This window comes from Alosa alosa, chromosome 14 (genome assembly GCF_017589495.1).
Source record: "Alosa alosa isolate M-15738 ecotype Scorff River chromosome 14, AALO_Geno_1.1, whole genome shotgun sequence".
Lineage (NCBI taxonomy): Eukaryota > Metazoa > Chordata > Actinopteri > Clupeiformes > Clupeidae > Alosa > Alosa alosa.
The window spans coordinates 5,674,523-5,695,525 of NC_063202.1; the positions used below are offsets into that span (position 1 = coordinate 5,674,523).

Below are 21,003 nucleotides of genomic sequence, written 5' to 3' on the forward strand. Positions count from 1 at the left end.
AAAAAACCTGCATAGTGTGCCTTTAATGTAGTCTATTTAAAACATTAGCTTTCTTCTCTGTGTTCCCTCTTCATTTAGAGGTGTCACTGCTTCAGAATTAGGAGACGCATAATATTGTCCAGACACATATAGGCTAAATACCCTCCGCTGGCTGCAGAAAATTGCAGTTTAACAATAAACAGCAATCTTAATCCGAGGTACCTGTCTAGTTTTATTCCATAAATATTGCCTCCACTGTTACTAAAAATCTAGAGAAAACACTGGAGCTCTTGGATAGCCAGGTCAGTGAAACCCAGAACTGCAATGCAAACGCCACTAGAAGTAAAGAGGTATGTAAATGATGCTTCTCATTTGAACAGAGAACCCTCTAAAATACTGGCAAGCCCATAAGGCAGCTGCACCTTTATGCCCTGGCCAGTAAATATCTGGCTCTTACTGGCACATTTCCAAAGCTGGGGATGTGATCAGTGAAAAAAGGGTTAAGCCCCAGCAGCAAATTTTATTCTTAAATACAAATATGGGATAAAAACTGTATTTGACAATTTCTGTTTCCAAACAATGCATGTCAATAATGTGTAGTCAGGAACACCAACACTTTCATGTGCATTACTTTTTCACCATTTTTATCCATAGCACAGGTCTAATTGAATATTAGAAAAGAGCCAAGCAAACAGTGCAATGAAACCTCAACAAATTTGAGGTCAATAAAATGCCACATAATGCAATATACTGCTATGCATCTTGAAATGTGGCCATACAAAACATCTGGATGACACTAGTTGTGAAAGATTTTTTTATTGACCACCAGATGGTGATGGAGTAGTATGTCAAAAGCTTTGAAGCTTCAAACCAGTTTGGCTGTAGAAGAGTCACTGCTTCAAAAGCCTTGCTCTGCACATCCCTACCAGAGCGGTAGATAAAACAGAATGGCGACACTTCCATAGAACCAGAGCCAATCTACACCGGTCAAAATTGACAAGACAAGAAACTTGATGTAGATTTAGGGCATTTTTATTTTAAAATGCAGACATTAGCAAAACAGCTCAGTTCTCATTGTTGACCTTTATTGGCCCCAATGATGCCTCCGATTCCCACTGTCCATCTGTGCCAAAAAGTTAAATATTTTGCATAAACATTAAAAATCCTGCAGCATCAAAAATTTAAGAGGACCAAATGCTATACCTGCAGCCCCTCCTGTTCCACACGTAGAGTCACAGCAGACACATCTCATCCATGCCATCAGAACAAGTCCATCTGAAAAGGACCACAGTTAGCACACACAGAACTCTAGGATTCAACAAGGGGCCTAGCCTGACCCACATAAAAATGTAGGGTCTGGACACTCACTGTTCACAGTGATCAGTCCGAGGGGCAGGATAATCAGTAGTCTTTCAAATTCCCTCTGCACGCAATAGGACAGCGGCAGCGCTGTGAGTCCCATGCGTTTCCCACCAGTGGAGCTAGTTGGCTAGTTCAAACGTTTGCCAACTTAATAAAAGCAACTTCGTGTCACACTGTTAAGCCAACAGCAACATCCATCTTATTTGTTTTCAAGTAGCAGGGAATTCAAGCCAAACCGTTGCAACTCTGCCATCATTCATTATGTTAAGCCCACCTAACGACTACATGATTTCATTGGCCTGATTCAGTTTCGATTTCTGGAGCTCACAAGCCAACAGAGAGTTGCTAGACTAGCCCTGGCAGCAAATGTAATTTGCTGCCGCTAGGGGCGCGTCTAGATTTCTAGGCCAGTGGTTTTCAAAGTGGGGGCCGCGAGAGGGTGCCAGGGGGGCCTCAGCAAGTTGGAAAGAAAAATAAAAGCAACAAATAAATAGATTTGAATTTTTTTACCCATTACTATGAGTTGGGTTGTTATACAATGCTATTATAATAATTTGTCGCATACCTGAACATTATTTTCCATGATAATGACCGGGAATAGTAGAGTAATAGCCCTCATATAGCAGAAAGCACCAAATGTAATTTTACACAGTGTAGGCTCCATCACAAAGTGCTTGTGGCTAAAATAATTATTAGGATTAGCTTAATGCATTTTTTAAATTTGCCGTAGTATTGTCGATGGGTTTAATAACACATCAAGGGGTTCTTGGCCAGAACCTAGTGGTATTTGGGGGGCTACAAGGGGCCCCTTTTTTGGATCAAAATTCTCACTATGCACAGACATGAACAGAATTGTCTCAAGTATTGAGGCGCCAAGACGCCAAACATGGAGGCACATGTGAAGACTAAGCAAGAGACCAAGTCATACAGGTAGCGGAAATGTGGTTCAGTAGCCTTTGAGGCAAACTGAAAAAAAAAGCCAATTTAATTATTTTACGGCTCATGAAAATTTAGATCCAGAGATGTAAATAGACCACCACCTAGGTTGAATTCCAATCCCCAAACAAAACTACAATCTTGGCCCTTGCTTACTTTACTGGTCATTCGAGAACGAACAAGCCTTGTGGTTGGACACTGTTGAGGCTGTGGTTGCCACCAGCTGACAGGTAATAGATCTGGAAGGGAGAAAGAAATAGCCATTATACCCAGGTTAGATAAAAAAAAAAAAAAAAAAAAAGGATCCCTGCCCCCTCTTACATTGTCTCCGTGTCCCGGTGCAAATCTAAAGGCCTCCAGCTCAAACCGCAGCTTATCATCCTGAGCCCTGGACAGGAAGCAAGACCTGGAGCCAGTCAGCTTGGCATCAACAAGACACCTGCAGGCAAAGGGGGGGCGGATTAGAAGTTTAATACATTTGCAATGGGAAGGAATTCATTTATAAAACCTAAGACACTTAAAAAATAAAATGAATCTAAGTGCTTCCCTCACCCATGGTTCTCAATGAATGAATATCTGGACAATGCATTCATATCAGGGACTGCAGTGGCCACAGGAGTGGACAAACACGCAACGGCACATGGTTGTACTGAAACAATGCGGCTTCAATGTGCAGGATCTCAAAGATAATAGGTGTTCGGGGCCCGCTCAAACTTCCAGTCATCTAAAAACACATAGACAGAGGTAGGGGCTACTAACAACCCTGCACGTTGGCTTGTTCCTACATGAACTCAGATGCAGACTCCACAAACCTGTCATGAGTCTCAAGGAGAAGACCAGGACTTCCTCGGCAACCTTAGTGGCGGCATAAGGGACCCAGGTTGGCCTGAGGGCATCACTGCTCACATTATGCTCCCGGACATTGAAATAAAACACATGAGACTCGAGGGTCTCCCATGTGGCACAGCACAAATACCAGGCCAAATTGGTTGGCAACAGTTTACCTTTGATAATGGCATCTGATAGCAGCACTATTCAGCCTCATGATTGAAGTTCCAGGAAGAACTTTAGGCACATACATAAGTGTGAAGGTATACACTAGTTCATCCTCAGTGATCTATGAAGGAAAGGAGAGCAGTGTCCATTAAGTAACACTAATCATAGTGATCAATAACACCTCAAGTCATAGGAAAGTGGTACTTTAGAGTATACAGTACCTGAAGCCTGCTGCCACAGCCATGCAGTTCAGATTCAAAGATTAAAACCTGTGCAGAGGGGTCCTCCTCTGTGAAAACACAGTCACCGAGAGACATCTGTTGATTGGATTAGCTGGCCAGTACCAAAGAAATCGCGACACACCGCCACTTGCACATGAGCCTCTCCACACCTCACTGCCACAGAATCGGCCGGTATCGGCACATCGGGGACAAACGGTACCTTAGGCTCCACTGGTCTCTTGGGGAACGTCCATTTCAGCTGCTTCAGAGGAGTTTCTAGTTTTTGCTGTAACTGAAAAGGAAGTCTGCTGAACAGGCTTGCGGAGTGCTTCACGTACAAGTTCCGGATTAGCACTCTGGGGATCCTGTGGCAAAGATCCATTGAGAGATTCCTTAGTGTAGTGGTCATCTAGAAGAGAATATGGAAAACGACCAAAATACGTTCTGTATTCTTTCTTCAAAGGACCATACCAAGGCAATCGATTAGCTTCAGTCTGGAGAGCAATTGCAAATAGCACCAAAATAACACTAGGACAGACTAGAGACCCCCATTGCTAAGATCTGAGCTTTACTCTCCACTAAGGCAACCTAGCTCAATCTATTTAGACCTGCCTTTTATCTGGTGTTAAATTACATAGGCCCCACCTTATTCTTGATAAGTCCAAATCATCTACACCTGTGTTACTCACATGTCACTCTGCAAAATGGTGAGGTCAGGTGTGTGCCATGATCAAAGTCAAAGTCAGCTTTATTGTCAATTTCTTCACATGTTCCAGACATACAAAGAGATCGAAATTACGTTTCTCACTATCCCACGGTGAAGACAAGACATATTTTACCAATTTTAAGTCCACAGACAAACATAACATTCAAGTAAACAATAAAGTAAGTAAATAAGTAAATAAGAGGGCACATATAATAATGAAAAAATAAGAGCAGCAAAATTTTGTTGAAATTGTGCATAGACAGTCAATAAAAAACTAGTGCAAAGTCAGGCCAATAAGAGGCTTGGGTAGTTCTGTTTGACCTGAGTAATGAAGAAAGTGGCATAGTGGTGCAAGTTATGTAAGAGCAGCAGAGGTGTTGTGTTTTCAGGACAACAACACCAAGTTGTAAAGTGTACAAGTGTGCAAGTGTTCAAGTGTGCAAGTGGAGTAGTGCAGGCCCATTGTGGGTCCAATGTCCAGGATGTTATGTAGCTGAGGGTGGAGGGGGGAGAGGAGGGAGAGAGTTCAGCATCCTTACAGCTTGGTGTATGAAGCTGTTGGTGAGTCTGGTAGTGCGGGAGGGGAGCAGGCTTCTGTACCTCTTCCCAGAGGGCAGTAGATCAAACAGATTGTGGCCGGGGTGACTTGCATCACTCACAATTTTGGTGCCTTGGGGGGTGAGGTGGGTGGTGTAAATGTCCTTCAGGGAGGGGAGTGAAGCACCAATGATCCTTCCAGCTGTGTTCACTATGCTGCAGGGCTTTCCTGTTGTATTCAGTGCAGCTTCCGCCCCACACAGCGATACAGCTGGAGAGGATGCTCTCAATGGTGCCTCGGTAGAATGTGGTCATGATGGCTGGTGGAGCACTTGCTGCGCCTGAGTTTCCGCGAGGAAGTACAGGCGGCGCTGAGCTCTCTTCGCCAGTGATGCAGTGTTGGTGGTCCAGGAGAGGTCTTCGCTGATGTGCACCCCCAGGAATTTGGTGCTGCTCGCTCTCTCCACCACAGCACCGTCGATGGTCAGTGGCAGGTGTTGGGTGTGACCTCTCCGAAGTCAACAACAATCTCTTTGGTCTTGCTGACGTTCAGCAGGAGGTTGTTGTCCCTGCACCACGTGGTCAGATGGTCGACCTCCAACCTGTATTGAGTCTCGTAAGCCCTTGGTGATGAGACCCACCAGAGTTGTGTCGTCAGCAAATTTCACTATGTGATTGTTGCTGTAGGTTGCAGTGCAGTCATCGTCAGCAGGGTGAAGAGCAGCGGGACTGAGCACGCAGCCTTGGGGGCCCCTGTGCTCAGTGTGATGCTGCTTGAGGTATTGTTGCCAACACGCACTACTTGGGGCCTCTGACAGAGGAAGTCCAGTAGCCAGTTGCAGAGGTAGGTACTGAGTCCCAGTTTGTCGAGTTTGCAGATGAGTTGTTGTGGTATTATGGTGTTGAATGCAGAACTGAAGTCTATAAACAGCAATCTCACATATGAGTCTCTTTTTCCAGGTGGGTGAGGGGCTGGGTGGAGGGCAGAGCAGATTGCATCCTCTGTAGACCGCTTGGCTCGGAATGCAAACTGGAAGGGGTCCAGGGTGGGGGAGAATGGCTTTGATATGTGACATGACAAGCCGCTCAAAGCACTTCATGAAGATGGGTGTCAGTGCCACAGGGCGGTAGTCATTGAAGCAGGATGGAGCAGTTTTCTTCGGCACAGGTATGATGGTGGCAGCTTTGAAACATGATGGGGCGATGGCTTGCTTCAGGGAAGTGTTAAAGATGTCTGTGAAGACATCCTTAAAGCTCCCCTGCGCAGTCCTTCAGCGCACGACCTGGGATGTTGTCTGGACCTGTTGCCTTGCGGGTGTTGATAGCAGCAAGTGTCCTCTTCACGCTGTCGGCAGAGAGGCACAGGGGCTGCTCATGTAGAGGGGGATGGGTCTTCTGTGGGCAGGTGCTGTTTTGTGCTTCAAAGCGAGCAAAGAAGCGGTTCAGGTTGTTGAGCAGAGGGATGTTGCTCTCACAGCTCTGTGGCCGGCTTGTAGTCCGTGAGGGCCTGAATGCCCTGCCATAGGCTTTGTGAGTTCCTGCTGTCTTTGAAGTGGGTGGTTATCTTGTGAGTGTATTCCTTTTTTGCTTCCTTGATGCCACGGGACAGGTTGGCTCTCGCTGTTTTCATGCCAGCTTCATCCCCAGCTCTGTAGGCTTTGTCTCTGGCCCTCAGCAGCCTGAGGACATCCCCTGTCAGCCATGGCTTCCAGTTAGCCCGAGTGATGATGTCTTTTGTGTGGGTCACATCATCGATGCACTTGGTGATGTAAGAGGTTACAGTGTCTGTATACTCCTCTATGTCTGTCCGGTTGTTGTAAGTGGCTGCCTGCTTAAACATTTCCCAGTCTGTTGTGATGATTAGAAAAGCAAGCTGATTGTTCACCTGAAACCCATTAAAGCGTTGTGGACACTGGCGCCGACATGAGTGAGCTGTCACTTGCCAGGCACATCAGCGCCTAACTTTTTAACTGGCAAACCCAACAGCACGCCAACAAAATAGAACTAAATCATAATTTATCAAGCAATTTACACGGTGGTGTTGGCAAATTCTGATGCTGGTGTAGTTGTATTGAGAACAATGGAATCTAATGTAATTAATGTTGAGAGCGGAGCGCGCCGAACTCATGTAGCTTCTGCTTGCCCTACTAGTTGATGTCAAAATGGCTGCTGTAAAAAGGTCTATTGCGGAGTTGGACCATTAGTAGCGGACATGCGTCATACACAGCCCACATACATACAGTAGCTAACAATAGGTCAATCAGCAGTGACAAAAAGGGTTACACGAGGAGTGCAGTGACAGCAGGCTTCAGATAGCCTAAACTTCATCAGACCTACGGAAAAACACTTGATATTAAAGATAGAAATGTACCACTGGTAACTGCTGATGCCATACAATCTCATGGCGGGTCTCCAGCGTTCTGCCACCCAAAGCTGGAGGACAGACTAGGACTTGAATTTCCCCTTAGGGATCAATAAAGTATCTATGTCTCTATCTATCTATCTAGGACATACTGCATCTGCCTGCTCAAAGCTGGTAGGCTTACCTTTCTTTTGTGGACAACTCGGGAGGCAGCTCTGCTAGTATTCTTTTGTCTCTCCATATATCTACTCAGGCATTTGGGCTGCAGTGCTGAAGATGCACTTTTGGATTTTTGGTAGGAGATTGTTAGAATATGTGATTGAAACGCGTTATAACGGAATGCTCATTAGCCTAGGCTACTGCAGACCTGTCATACAGCTGAAGGCTTTGAAGATCGCTAAAGAGCTAAGCACCAACTTCAAATCTAGCCTTAAAGATGCGACGCAATGGACTGTCGTTGCGTAGAAGTTGTGCTATATAAAACAAGATTTAATCTACAAAAAGCTGCTTCTATTCAGGCTATTTTATCATTTCCCCCAGACCTCTCAAGTCTCACGCATTGAGTGTGAGACACACGCATTTCAATGACTTCACACGGTCACACGCCACACATGCCATTTCTCACTCCGAGAAATTATTAACTTGCCCGCACAGAAATTTCTAAGGGCTATATTTTACAAACGTTTCACACAACGTTGCTGTCTGCGCTCATTCAGCTCAGAGAGTTGCTGTTCAGTTACTAACCTATCGGCCAATCAGAATTAGGCCGATATAGGATTTCTCAACCAATCAGGAAATAGTTTTGTTTTGATGTGGGTCCGTAACGTGGAGACTGCTGATCCGCGGAGTTGTGGAGTGAAATTAGGCCCGGTGCTTCGTCTGATAATTTGCTGCGCAGTTGATCAAGATACCGCGGACCGAAAACAAACGTTTCTGGTATCGATGTCATTAAACATGGAGCCATACAATAAAGGGGTGGTATAAGCGTTCATTCAATGCAGGCGTCTGCGCGAGAGAAACTGAAACTAATCGATAACGTTCGTATCAAAGCTCCGCTTCAACCTGTTGAATGCTATTTAATTGTTTAACGACACTTAATAGAACAACGTTGATTTTTGGAACTTCCATAGAAACAGAGCAGAGACTATAATACACTGTATAGCACTGAGTATTGTATAGTCAAATTTGATTATAACGTGGCCAAAAGCTATTGTAGCCTTCTTTCTATCTGTTACAGATCAACAGATCAGTGATTTACGCCTATCTGCTCGCCAAAAAAATTTGGTATTGTGTTTCCTGAATCCTTACATTCAGGCATTCAAATTAAACTTAATTAAAAAACATGTATTTTTTTCTCCATTTCCTACCAATGTATGATGCTTGCATGAGGGAAACATCCCAAAACAATAGCACCCATATAATTGTTACTGTTTTGAGAAGTATTTCTGTTCTTATGCAAGCATCATGCAACCATGCAAAAGCAATGAAACTAATAATTATATCTTACATTAGTAAAGCAGTCTTCTGATGTGCATGTCACAAAACATTTAAGTGAAAGTGCATGTATAACAATATAGGCATAATAATGATTGTGATAATGATAATGACAATTTGATTTAGAGGGAGTGGGGTTGGGTACGTGTAGATGGGCCCTATGACCCCAAAGTCTGCCATGACTGGGCCTCAGGTCAAAGAAGTTTGAGAAAGGCTGGACTACATAACCTGCATCAGATTGAGGTTTGCAGATGATAAGCCTGAAGGCACGGGTTGAGGACCCAGTCAGTTACGTCACAATATGCACATTTGTTTAAATTCATACCTACGTAATCACCATGACCAAAATTGTACTTTTTTTTTTACTTTGAATCTTGAAGAAAAAAAAAATATTGACCTACTGTACCTACCGACCCATTTTATTTATTTTTTTGGCTGTTACTGCAAACAAGAATATTTTTAAGGATGGTCTCATGACTGAAAATGGCTGACATTGAACCACAGTGCTTCAAATGGGAGCCCCCAGTATCATCAGTGTCATCAAGGCATCAAAATCTGCCACAAACACTTACAACACACATCACTCATAAACACACACACACACACACACACGGACAGAACCACCACTGTTCAAGAGACCATTTTGGGGCTAAATGTGCTTTTTCTCATTTGGTTGTTTTCTGTTTGTTTAGAGAAGAATGAGCCACTGCTGTTCAAAGGGCCCATTTGGGTGAAATTATTATCATTTATGTTACTATTTACTATAGGGTTCTAGAATAAATAAAACTGTGTTTGATATAATGGAATTTGTGCTCTCTCATGAAGCTGGGTCGATGGGACATGGGGAGGGTGGGTCTGTTGATCGGGGGAGGGGGCGTGGTGCCACGAGTAGTTCAAGCAGACGTAGGACTTTCATGTACTTCGATCAGGGGGGAGGGGGCGTGGCACTGTGCCAATGCCACGCCCCCTCCCCCCTGAGAAACAAAGTCTCACTCCTTGCAAACTTCAAAACTTGAGAGCCCTGATTTCCCCCCAAAAAAATGTCCGGGGTTCGGTCTTAAATTGGTATATTTTTCTTTATTTTCAGTGTTTATTTTCATTAGGCTATTGATTGCATTGACATTACTGTTTATTATTGCTATTCTCATTAATGTAGTCTTACCAAGTATTTAAAACGCTGTTAATTTAACTATTGTTTTGTTTGTAAGTTGCTTTGGTCAAACACATCAAGTCAGTCCCATAACCATATGTGTAGACAACTGCCATACCGGCGTTGCAAACTAACCCCATGCATTGATATGAAGGGTTTTTTGAGTCTCCTCACTAGAAGTCTGACAGATGATTAGCTGACTACCTTGAAGAGTAGTGCGGATCAGCTTGTTCAGTGAATAGTTGGAGCAATATTATTATGTGGTAGGCAGAGGTGGAAAGTAGCGAAATACATTTACTCACTTTACTGTATTGAGTAGTTTTTCTGTGTATTTTGTATTTTTTAAGTAGTTTATAAAATCGGTATTTTAAATGTTACTTGATTACATTTTGAGCGAAGTATTGTACTTCGCTACATCAAAAATCCCATCCGTTACTTGAGTAAACAAAAAAAGTTAAGACTAACGAAAACAGAAAGGGAGAGAAAAGTAATCCCGCCCTAAACCACTAGCCTAGTGATAATGATCAAGCTGGCGCCATGCAGTCTTTCTGAAAGTGATGGGAGATGGAGCTGGAGCTGGATCACAAAGTGCATCAGATTACATGTGTAGCCTAACCTATGAAAGTGTATTTTCCGCTATTTCAATGGGTTGTCTCAGTTCGTTTTAGCACTAATGATAGCGGAGATATTCAAGCAAACACCATGGGATTTCGTGTTTTGACGTTTGTGCTGACCTTTCTTTGGAAAGAAGTTTATTAGCAGTTGTTTCCCCTCGTTTTGATGTCTCTCTTTTTAATAACCTGACTTGGCTTTCTTGGAGAAAGACATTGCACCAGCAGCACAACAATTAGCGGTCCACTACTAGAGATGCTCAACTAAATAAACAAAAGATAGACTACCTTATGAATCGTGAAGGCGGACTAAACCATTTAGCTCTTTAGCAAGGGAGAGTGAGAGTGACCTTAGACTGTTTTCACTGTTTTGTATACAAAATCCAGTCAGTCAAACTTTAAATTTCGTCTGACATTCATTTTGACATTTAATTTTGAAGTTAAAATATTCAGGTAAAATAAATATATGGTGGACATATTGTCATATATATTTTCAGTAATAAACTTAAACTTCCAGTGAGTCTATTCGAAATTTTCACCACACATTATATTAACACACATATAAAAAATCCAAAACATAAGAGTTATGTGTATTAAAGTGGAATGACACAGGAAAAAAGTATTGAACGTGCCTACTGAAATTTCTTCAATACTTTGTGGAAAAGCCTTTAGACAGCTTCAAGACATTTCCTGTATGACAAAAGGTATTAGTCACAGTATCAGGTGTGATTTTGGTCCATTGTTCTAAACAGATTCCAGGGGTCCCTCTTGTGAATCCTGATATTTAGTTACTTCAGAACTGTTTAATTGAATTTAATTGAATTGGCTGCCTTCAAGTCTTTCTGGAGCTTTCTCCGAGTGGTCCTTGGCTCTTGGAATTGACTATCCTTCTGACTCCCTGGTCAGAAATATTGCGTGGCGGTTGATGATGCAGTGATGTTTCTTCCACTTGCAGATAATGGCTCCCATGCTGCTTACTGAAGATTCTGAAGTTTTGAAATGCATCTGTAACCAGTTTCATTGATATGTTTTGCAACAATAAGGTTGCAAAAGGTCTTGGGAGAGCTTTTTTGCTTTTATCCATCATGAAATGTTTCTTGTGTGACACCTTGGTAATGAAAAACCTTTTATAGCCCATCAATATGTAGGCTACTAACCAAGCTTATATTAATTTGCACAGATAGAAAGGATAACTACTCTAACTACTTACAGATTCCAGCTCGTTCCTTCCCTTTCCTTGCCTTAGTGCTTTTTCTTAGCTTGTTCAATACTTTTCCCTGTGTTATTCCACTTCATTACACATGACTACTTATGGAGTTGTTTGGATTTTTTTATGTGTGGATTACCTGAATTATTAATGCCTGGTGAAAATGTTGTGCCCCCTGTATTCCACTTTTCAAGGGCCCTCTCCTCCATTGGGGCCCTATACTTCCCACTCTCCCCCCTAGTTCGACACCCCTTTAATCTGCTGAACCTTCTGCTCATTTCCAAATATAAAAAAACTCTCTGCAACTCAACATTAGCCTGCCTGCCTCAGCTGCCTGTGAGGGGCTTTTCAGTTGTGCTGGATTACTGTTCATTGCAAAGCGGCCTGGGATGAGTGCAACTAATTTTGAAAATCAACTACTGCTCAAACTTAGAGAACTCCGGTGATTTTTCACATAGATCTCCATTTCTCAACGTCACCGAGTACTGTCGGTATGAACAAAACTGAAACAATCGGTTTTACCTAGCTCGAGTTGCTGCAGCTACAGCGCTACACACTAGGAGCATGAACATGGCTGCCTTAGCTGCTGGCTGCAGCAACTCGAGCTAGGACCAAAGTCCTTTTCAGGCAAGTACCTCCACTCCACTCGGCGGCCATATTACAAAACTTTTGGGCACTTATCGCATCTATTTCGCAGAAATCGCGTGCGCGTAAAAATTCGACACCAATCTTGCTCCAGCAGCGAGATCACAACAGATGATTGGCACGATGGCACTCAATGTATTTTACAACACACCACATGATTGGCTCAATGTATTCACATGTCAACGTTTTGCTGCGGAAGGGTTGTGATATTTTGTATACAACTGACTAACCCCATGCATTACTATGGAGGATTTTTTGAGTGCTGTATCTCCTCATTAGAAAGTCTGGTAAAACTGGTTGTTCTGGTACCCCCCCCCCCCCTATAAAAAAAAGTAACTAAGTAACTTTTACTTAAAGTACATTATAAATGAACTACTTTTTACTTTAGTACATTTTTAGATCGGTATTTTAACTTGTACTTGAGTAATATTTCATCAAGGTATTGGTACTTTTACTTGAGTACAATATTTTCGTACTTTTTCCACCTCTGGTGGTAGGAATGGGCTCTTTGCACGAAAGGCTCTAAATGCGGCCGTTTTGTATCCGGTGGAGTGTGTTGTAACAGCATCGGTTATATTCTGCTCCTAACATCTTCACTCCAACACTGAATTTCTTGTTTGCTCAATTAAATAACAATTTTAACTTGCATAAATCCTTCTTTATCATAACATGCGGATTTATTAGGTGCAACACCCAACCGGGTCAGTGTAGACACTAATCACATTAACAATAGTGGCAGGTTCAAACACACCTGTCTTGACCTTTATTGGCCCCAAAGATGCCTCCGATTCCCACTGTCCATCTGTGCCAAAAGATAAATACTTAGCATAAACATGAAAAATCCCACAGCATCAAAAATTTAAGAGGACCAAATGCTATACCTGCAGCCCCTCCTGTTCCACACATATAGTCACAGCAGACACACATCTCATCCATGCCATCAGAACAAGTCCATCTGAAAAGGACCACAGTTAGCACAGACAAAAAACAGGTCAAAATTCTCACTAGGCACAGACATAAACAGAATTGTCTTAAGTATTGAGCAGCAATGCTTTTCCTGTCTGGCAAGACCCAGAATATGGAGGCACATGTGAAGACCAAGAAAATCACAAGTCATTTTAGCAAGTTTCATATTCACACAGGTACACAGAAAAGTGACTAAGTAGCCTTTGATGCAAACTGGGAAAAAAAAATGTCAATTTCATGGCTTGTGATGACCATTTAGATCCAGAGATGTAAACAAAAGCATCTAGGTTGAAATACAAATTTCCCCTCAAACAAAACTACAATCTTGGCCCCTTGCTTACTGGTTATTAGAGAAGGAACAAGCCTTGTGGTTGGACACTGTTGAGGCTAAGGTTGCCACCAGCTGGCAGGTAATATAGATCTGAAAGGGAAAAGACAGCCATTATGCCCAGGTTAGATAAGTGAAAAGCACAAGAAAAGGACTGCCGCCCCCTCTTACATCGTCTCCGTGTCCCTGTGCAAATCTAAAGGCCTCCAGCTCAAACTGCAGCTTGTCATCCTGAGCTCTGGGCAGGAAGCGAGATCTGGAGCCGGTCAGCTTGGCATCAAAAAGACACCTGCAGGAAAGGGGATGGACATTAGCAAAACCTTTCCCATGGTTAAAGTACCCTGTGAGCCAACTTGCTAACTACTGCTTTCAAACACCAGCAGCATGGATGATGCTGAAAAAGCTACAATTTACCAACTGATTAGAAGTTTAATAAAGTTGCAATCAATTCAGTTAAGATCCATGAAACCTAAGAGCAAACCTGAATCTAGGCTACCATCAAACCTTCATATGAGCATATGCAATGGAAGGAGGTAATTTATAAAGCCTAAGACACGTTAAAAATAAAACTTTAAGTGTTTCCCTCCCTCACCCATGGTTCTCAATGAATGAATATCTGGGTGATGCGTTCATATCAGGGACTGCAGTGGCCACACAGGAGTGGGCAAACACACGCAACGGCACGTGGTTGTACTGGATCACAGCAGCTTCAATGTGCAGGATGTCTCCAAGGTAGTAGGTGTTGGGGGCCCGCTCAAACTTCCAGTCATCTAAAAACACATAGACAGAGGTTGGGGCTACTAACACAACCATGCACTTTGGCTGGTTTCTACATGAACTCAGATGCAGACTCCACAAACCTGTCATGAGTCTCAAGGAGAAGACCAGGACTTCCTCGGCAACCTTAGTGGCGGCATAAGGGACCCAGGTTGGCCTGAGGGCATCACTGCTCACATTATGCTCCCTGACATTGAAATAAAAACACATGAGACTCGAGGGTCTCCCATGTGGCACAGCACAAATACCAGGCCAAATTGGTTGGCAACAGTTTTTACCTTAGATAGTGGCATCTGATATCAACAGCAGCACTATTCAGCCTCATGATTGAAGTTCCAGGAAGAACTTTAGGCACATACATAAGTGTGAAGGTATACACTAGTTCATCCTCAGTCATCTATGAATGAAAGGAGAGCAGTGTCCATTAAGTAACACTAATATCAGTGATCGATAACACCTCAAGTCATAGGAAAGTGGTACATTAGAGTATACAGTACCTGAAGCCTGCTGCCACAGCCATGCAGTTCAGATTCAAAGATCAAAACCTGTGCAGAGGGATCCTCCTCTATGAAACCACAGTCACCGAGAGATATCTGTTGATTGGATTAGCTGGCCAGTGCCAAAGAAATCTCGATGCACCTCCACTTGCACATCAGCCTCTCCACACCTCACTGCCACAGAACCGGCCGGTATTGGCACATCGGGGACAAACGGTAACTTAGGCTCTACTGGTGTCTCTGGTGTCTCTGGTCTCTTGGGGAACGTCCATTTCAGCTGCTTCACAGGAGTTTCTAGTTTTTTCTGGGACTGAAAAGGAACATGCTGCTGAACAGGCTTGCGGAGCGCTTCACATACAGGTTCTGGATCACTCTGGGGATCCTGTGGCAAAAATCCATTATCCTGTGGCAAAAATCCATTGCGGAGTGCTTCACTTACAGGTTCTGGATTAGCACTCTGGGGATCCTGTGGCAAAGATCCATTGAGAGATTCCTTAGTGTGGTTGTCATCTAGAGGAGAATATGGAAAATACGATCTGTATTCTTTCCCCAAAGGACCATACCAAGGCAATTGATAAGCTTCAGTCTGGAGAGCAATTGCAAATAGCACCAAACTAACACTAGGACATACTAGCAACCCCATTGCTAAGATCTGAGCTTTACTCTCCACTAAGGCAACCTGGTGAATAGCTCAATCTATTTAGACCTGCTTTTTATTTGGTGTTGAATTACATAGGCCCCACCCTATTCTTGATAAGTCAAATTATCATCTACACCTGTGTTACTCACATGTCACTCTGCAAAATGGTGAGGTCAGGTGTGTGTCATGATTAGGAAAGCAAGCTGATTGTTCACCTGAAACCTATTAGCGCCGACATACGAGTGAGCTGTCACTTGCCAGGCATGTTTTTAACTGGCAAACCCAACAGCACACCAACAAAATAGAACTAAATCATAATTTATCAACCAATTTACATGGTGGTGTTGGCAAATTCTGATGCTGGTGTAGTTGTATTGAGAACAATGGAATCTAATGTAATTAATGTTGAGAGCGGAGTGCGCCGAACTCATTTAGCTTGTGCTTGCCCTACTAGTTGATGTCAAAATGGCTGCTGTAAAAAGGTCTATTGTGGAGTTGGACCATTAGTAGCGGACATGCGTTATACACAGCCCACATAGCTAACAATAGGTCAATCGGCAGTGACCAAAAGGGTTACACGAGGAGTGCAGTGACAGCAGGCTTCAGATAGCCTAAACTTCATCAGACCTACGGAAAAACACCTGATATTAAAGATAGAAATGTACCACTGGTAACTGCTGATGCCACACAATCCCATGGCGGGACTCCAGCGTTCTGCCACCCAAAGCTGGAGGACATAGACTAGGACTTGAATTTCCACCTTAGGGATCAATAAAGTATCTATCTGTCTATCTATCTATCTATCTAGGACATACAGTACTGCATCTGCCTACTCAAAGCTGGTAGGCTTTCCTCTCGTTCCTTTGTGGACAACTTGGGAGGCAGCTCTGCTAGTAGGCTATTCTTTTGTCTCTCCATATATCTACTCAGGCATTTGGGCTGCAGTGCTGAAGATGCATTTTTGGATTTTAGGTAGGAGATTGTTATAATATGTGATTGAAAAGGCTACTGCAGACCTGTCATACAGCTGAAGGCTTTGAAGATCGCTAAAGAGCTAAGCACCAACTTCAAAGCCTTAAAGATGCGACGCAATGGACAGTCGTTGCATAGGAGAAGTTGTGCCCATCAGACTTCGAGGAGAAGCTAACTCTTTTCAGCGGTAAACTATGTGACCAATTTAAGGAAAACTCATTCTGACTCTTCTTCTCACTCAAACTTCGATCTGAAGGGCAATGCTGATTAAACGCCATGTGTTTTTTGCGATGCCAACATCCGTCAGTGTTGAAACTGCTAGTTTCGAGTTAGACGTGTAGGCTATGGTTGATGCAGTTATTGAAAGTTATATGGTTCTTTTCTTTCATAATTGGTAGAAATACCACAGTCTTCTTTTTGCACTTTAATGGCATTATAAAAATACCAAATCATTCATTAATGTAGTTACAAGTTATTCATTTAATTTAAATTTGACGAATGCATCCCAAAAAAATGAATGAAATTGATCTTATGAATTAGGCCAACAGCCTATAAATGAATTAATTGTGTTATCACCAGCATTTAAAAAAACAACAAAAAAACAACAAATTCTATATAAAACAAGATTTAATCTACAAAAAGCTGCTTCTATTCAGGCTATTTTATCATTTCCCCCAAAAAAATATCCAGGGGGGTCGGTCTTATATTCAGGCCAATATGGTATATTTGTTTATTTTCATTTGGCTATTGATTGCATTGACATTACTGTTTATTATTGCTATTCTCATTAATGTAGTCTTACAAAGTTTTTAAAACTGTTCACTGTTAATTTAACTATTGTTTTATTTGTAAGTTGGTTTGACAAACACATCTTCCAAGTCCCATAAATTGCCCATATATAGACAACTGCCATACTGGCGTTGCAAACTAACCCCATGCATTTATATGAAGGGTTTTTTGAGTGCTGTGTCTCCTCACTAGAAGTCTGACAGATGATTAGCTGACTACCTTGAAGAGTAGTGCGGATCAGCTTGTTCAGTGAATAGTTGGAGCAATATTATTAATATTATGTGGTCGGAATGGGCTCTTTGCACGAAAGGCTCTAAATGCGTCCGTTTTGTATCCGGTGGAGTGTGTTGTAACAGCATCGGTTATATTCTGCTCCTAATATCTTCACTCCAACACTGAATATCTTGTTTGCTCAATTAAATAACAATTTTAACTTGCATAAATCCTTCATCATAACATGCTGATTTATTAGGTGCAACATCCAACCGGGTCAGTGTAGACACCAATCACATTAACAATAGCAGCAGGTTCAAACACACCTGTCTCCACCATTAACAAGCTATACACGCAGAGTCCATTTTCCACCACTGAGTGAGTAATGCTACAACAGATAAGGTTCATGTTCAGAGTGTTTGTCGTGTCTTCTTACCACATATTCCAATAATTGCCAACCTATACACATTTCCAACCAAATCTCCAAATGTGGCTTTCAGGGTCTTTAACAGTAGCCTGGTTAAAATCATTTACTTTGTGAAGAGTCTGGGTACTCACGATTGGGAAATGCTTCCAACACTAGCATGGTGACAGACTGGACCAAAGTCTAACCACAAAGCCAATCACATTGATCAGCGATTCCCAATGCAACTTCCTACTTTGCACAAACTTCACAATCTGACAGCATCGACAGTCAGTAAACAATGCATATTGGCCTACCTTTTCTCCAAATCAATTCACACATTCTGATTGCAATTTTTGATGCATGTAGGCATTGGTACTACCACAGCCACTTTTGATTTTGAAACTATATCCCCGCTCATCACAGATTGTCTTGACTTTTGGGGTCTGATGGAAACGTTAGTGAATGTGTTCCAAACTAGTATCTCCTTGAAAGGAGATCTAGGTGGTCATATAGGCTACTTTACATGTAAGTGTTCAGCCTTTGGTGATCCAGTCCATGTGTGAAAGCACAGTCGCATACTTCAAAGCATCCTTTAAATCAATATGGTCAAGTCAGACATGACTTGAATAAGAGATGGTCAACATTCCAAAATAAAAAGTTCTGAGGGGACAGATTTAGCCTGAGGGACACCTAGTGGCATAGCAGTGCAGACTGAAACTTGCAATGGAATCCAACTGGAAAAAAAGGACAAGCTAGTCATGTAGATTTATGTCATTTTTATTTAAAATGCAGATATTTGCATAACATTTCAGTATGCGTCAATGTCCTTTACTGGCCCCAAGAGCGCCTCCGATTCCCACTGTCCATCTGTGCAAAGAAAGATTGTACATAAACGTTAAACCACACAGTGTCAAAATTTAAGAGGACCAAATGCTATACCTGCAGCCCCTTCTGTTCCACACGTAGAGTCACAGCAGACACACATCTCATCCATGCCATCAGAACAAGTCCATCTGAAAAGGATCAGTTAGCAGACACACACCTCTAGGATTAGTCAACTATGCCCCCAGTTTTGGAATGTTTCTGGATCAATTCTCACTACAGAATTGGGTCAAGTATTAAGCCGTAATGCTTTTCCTGGGTCTGACAGACAGATGGAGGTAGATGTAAAGACTAGACATTCACTGCAAGTCATTTTAGCAAGTTACTCATAGAGTTAGACAAATGTGGTTCTCCATAGCCTATTGAACCAAACTGGGGGAAAAAAATAAATAAATCTTAGGCCTTTTACTTACCGCCGATCATTAGAGAAGGAACAAGCCTTGTGGTTGGACATTGTTGATGCTGTGGTTGCCACCAGCTGGCAGGCAATATAGATCTGGAAGGGAGAACGAATATTACCATTGTGCCCAGGATAGATTAGTGAAACTCCCAAGAGCAGCATTTCCATTTCCCTTGCTTACATTGTCTCCGTCTCCTGGTGCAAATCTAAAGGCCTCCAGCTCAAACCGCAGCTTGTCATCCTGAGGCCTGGGCAGGAAGCGAGACCTGGAGCCGGTCAGCGTGGTATCAACGAGACACCTGCAGGAAAGGGAAGACGGACATTAGCAAAACCGTCGCCATGGTTGAAGTAGCCTGTGAACCATCTTGCTACTTACTACTTTTCAAACCCCAGCAGTATGGATGATGCTGAAAAAAGCCAATTTCTACCGACTAATTTATTAAACTGCATTAGTCCATGTCCTGCTCTAAGAGCAATTAACTTTCAGACCCAAGAAACCTGAAGAACCTAAGAATAAAGGCTTTTTAAATTTACTCCAAGACACTGAGGAGAGATTAAAAAAATCCAATAGCTTCCCTCACCCATGGTTCTCAATGAATGAATATTTGGGTAATGCGTTCATATCAGGGACTGCAGTAGCCACACAGGAGTGGACAAACACACGCAACGGCACATGGTTGTACTGGATCACTGAGGCTTCTATATGCATGGTGTCTCCCAGGTAGTAGGTGTTGGGGGCCCGCGCAAACTTCCAGTCATCTGAAAACGATAAAGTGGATTTACTCCCCCTTAAATGTACTCAAGAACACTAGGTTTGTCCAAAAAGTAGCATTGAAAATCTGCTATTAAGCTTGCCTCTCGAGTGCAGTCATGTAATGCAGGATCCCACAAACCTGTCATGAGTCTCAAGGAGAAGGTCAGGCCCTCCTCAGCAACTTTAGTGGCAGCATAAGGGACCCAAGTTGGTCTGAGGGCATCACTGCTCACATTATGCACCCTAACATGTGAATAAAAGCATGAGACTTTAAGGCCCCCCATTTTGCATGGCATCAATACCTGGCCAAACCAGCATGCAACTACTGGCACTGCCAAAAAGGGCAATTATTACCTTGAGTAACGGCATTCTGTGTCAACTGTAGCACTGTTTGTTCTTACAATAGGAGATGCACTGAGGGCTTGGGGTGCATACACGAGGGTGAAAGTATACACCAGTTCATCCTCAATCATCTATGAATGAAAGTTCAGTCATTTAGATATAAATGTTGAATTAGATTTGTTCATTACATCAGCCAACACAAACTGCATGGCGACATTAAAAACACTACACAAGTCATGTTGGCCTAGCATTTTAGACACAAGTTACCTGGAGCCTGCTTCCACATCGGTGCAATTCAGAGTCAAACACTAGAACCCGAGATGAGATCATCCGAAGTCATGAAACAGTCACCAAGACGGATATCACCTGGTTCAATCAGCTGTCCAGTGCCAAAGAAGTCCTGGTTCACTTCCACCAGTATGTTATTCTCGCCGCACCTCACAGCCACAGAGTTGGCTGGGACCGGCACAACCGGCACCTCGGGACTCGTGGGTTCCTCTGGCATCCATGGGTACTTCCATGACGGCTGCTTTTTGGGCTCTTGCAGTGTTTGCTTGGACTGAGAGAGAGCAGGCTCTTGGGCAGGCTTGCGGAACACTTTACCAACAGGTTCCTGAGCAGAGTTCCAAAGTCTCTGTGACCAGGAGCTACCAAAAGAATCCCCAGTGTGGCCCTCCCCTAGTGGTTTATATACAGATGACCGGTCAGAAATACCTGAACGGTCCTCCTCCTCATGATAAAGCCAAGGCAGTAGATTCGCTTCAACCTGGAGACTGATCACATACAGTACCATAGCAAAAACAACTGGCGCACCCCCATTGTAAAGATGTG

General features: G+C 42.9%; 2 protein-coding genes and 1 pseudogene across 2 annotated transcripts; all 3 read right to left on the reverse strand.

Annotated features, from left to right (window-relative positions):
- Positions 1 to 995: 995 nt before the first annotated feature.
- On the reverse strand, positions 996 to 3,876 carry LOC125307615 (annotated as a pseudogene).
- A 6,983-nt stretch (positions 3,877 to 10,859) lies between these two features.
- Positions 10,860 to 16,152, reverse strand: LOC125307616 (zona pellucida sperm-binding protein 3-like). The gene is given in 11 exon segments (XM_048263669.1): positions 10,860 to 10,876; positions 12,958 to 13,008; positions 13,088 to 13,161; positions 13,514 to 13,593; positions 13,672 to 13,789; positions 14,093 to 14,270; positions 14,361 to 14,464; positions 14,556 to 14,674; positions 14,775 to 14,865; positions 14,867 to 15,284; positions 16,080 to 16,152. Coding segments are annotated over 11 exon segments (1,323 nt in total).
- Positions 16,153 to 18,555: 2,403 nt separating this feature from the next.
- LOC125307225 (zona pellucida sperm-binding protein 3-like) lies at positions 18,556 to 20,773 on the reverse strand. Its single transcript, XM_048263082.1, is given in 9 exon segments — positions 18,556 to 18,661; positions 18,734 to 18,807; positions 19,093 to 19,172; positions 19,258 to 19,375; positions 19,658 to 19,835; positions 19,970 to 20,073; positions 20,185 to 20,303; positions 20,440 to 20,500; positions 20,502 to 20,773. Coding segments are annotated over 9 exon segments (969 nt in total). The 5' UTR covers positions 20,678 to 20,773; the 3' UTR covers positions 18,556 to 18,602.
- Between the last annotated feature and the right edge of the window lie 230 nt (positions 20,774 to 21,003).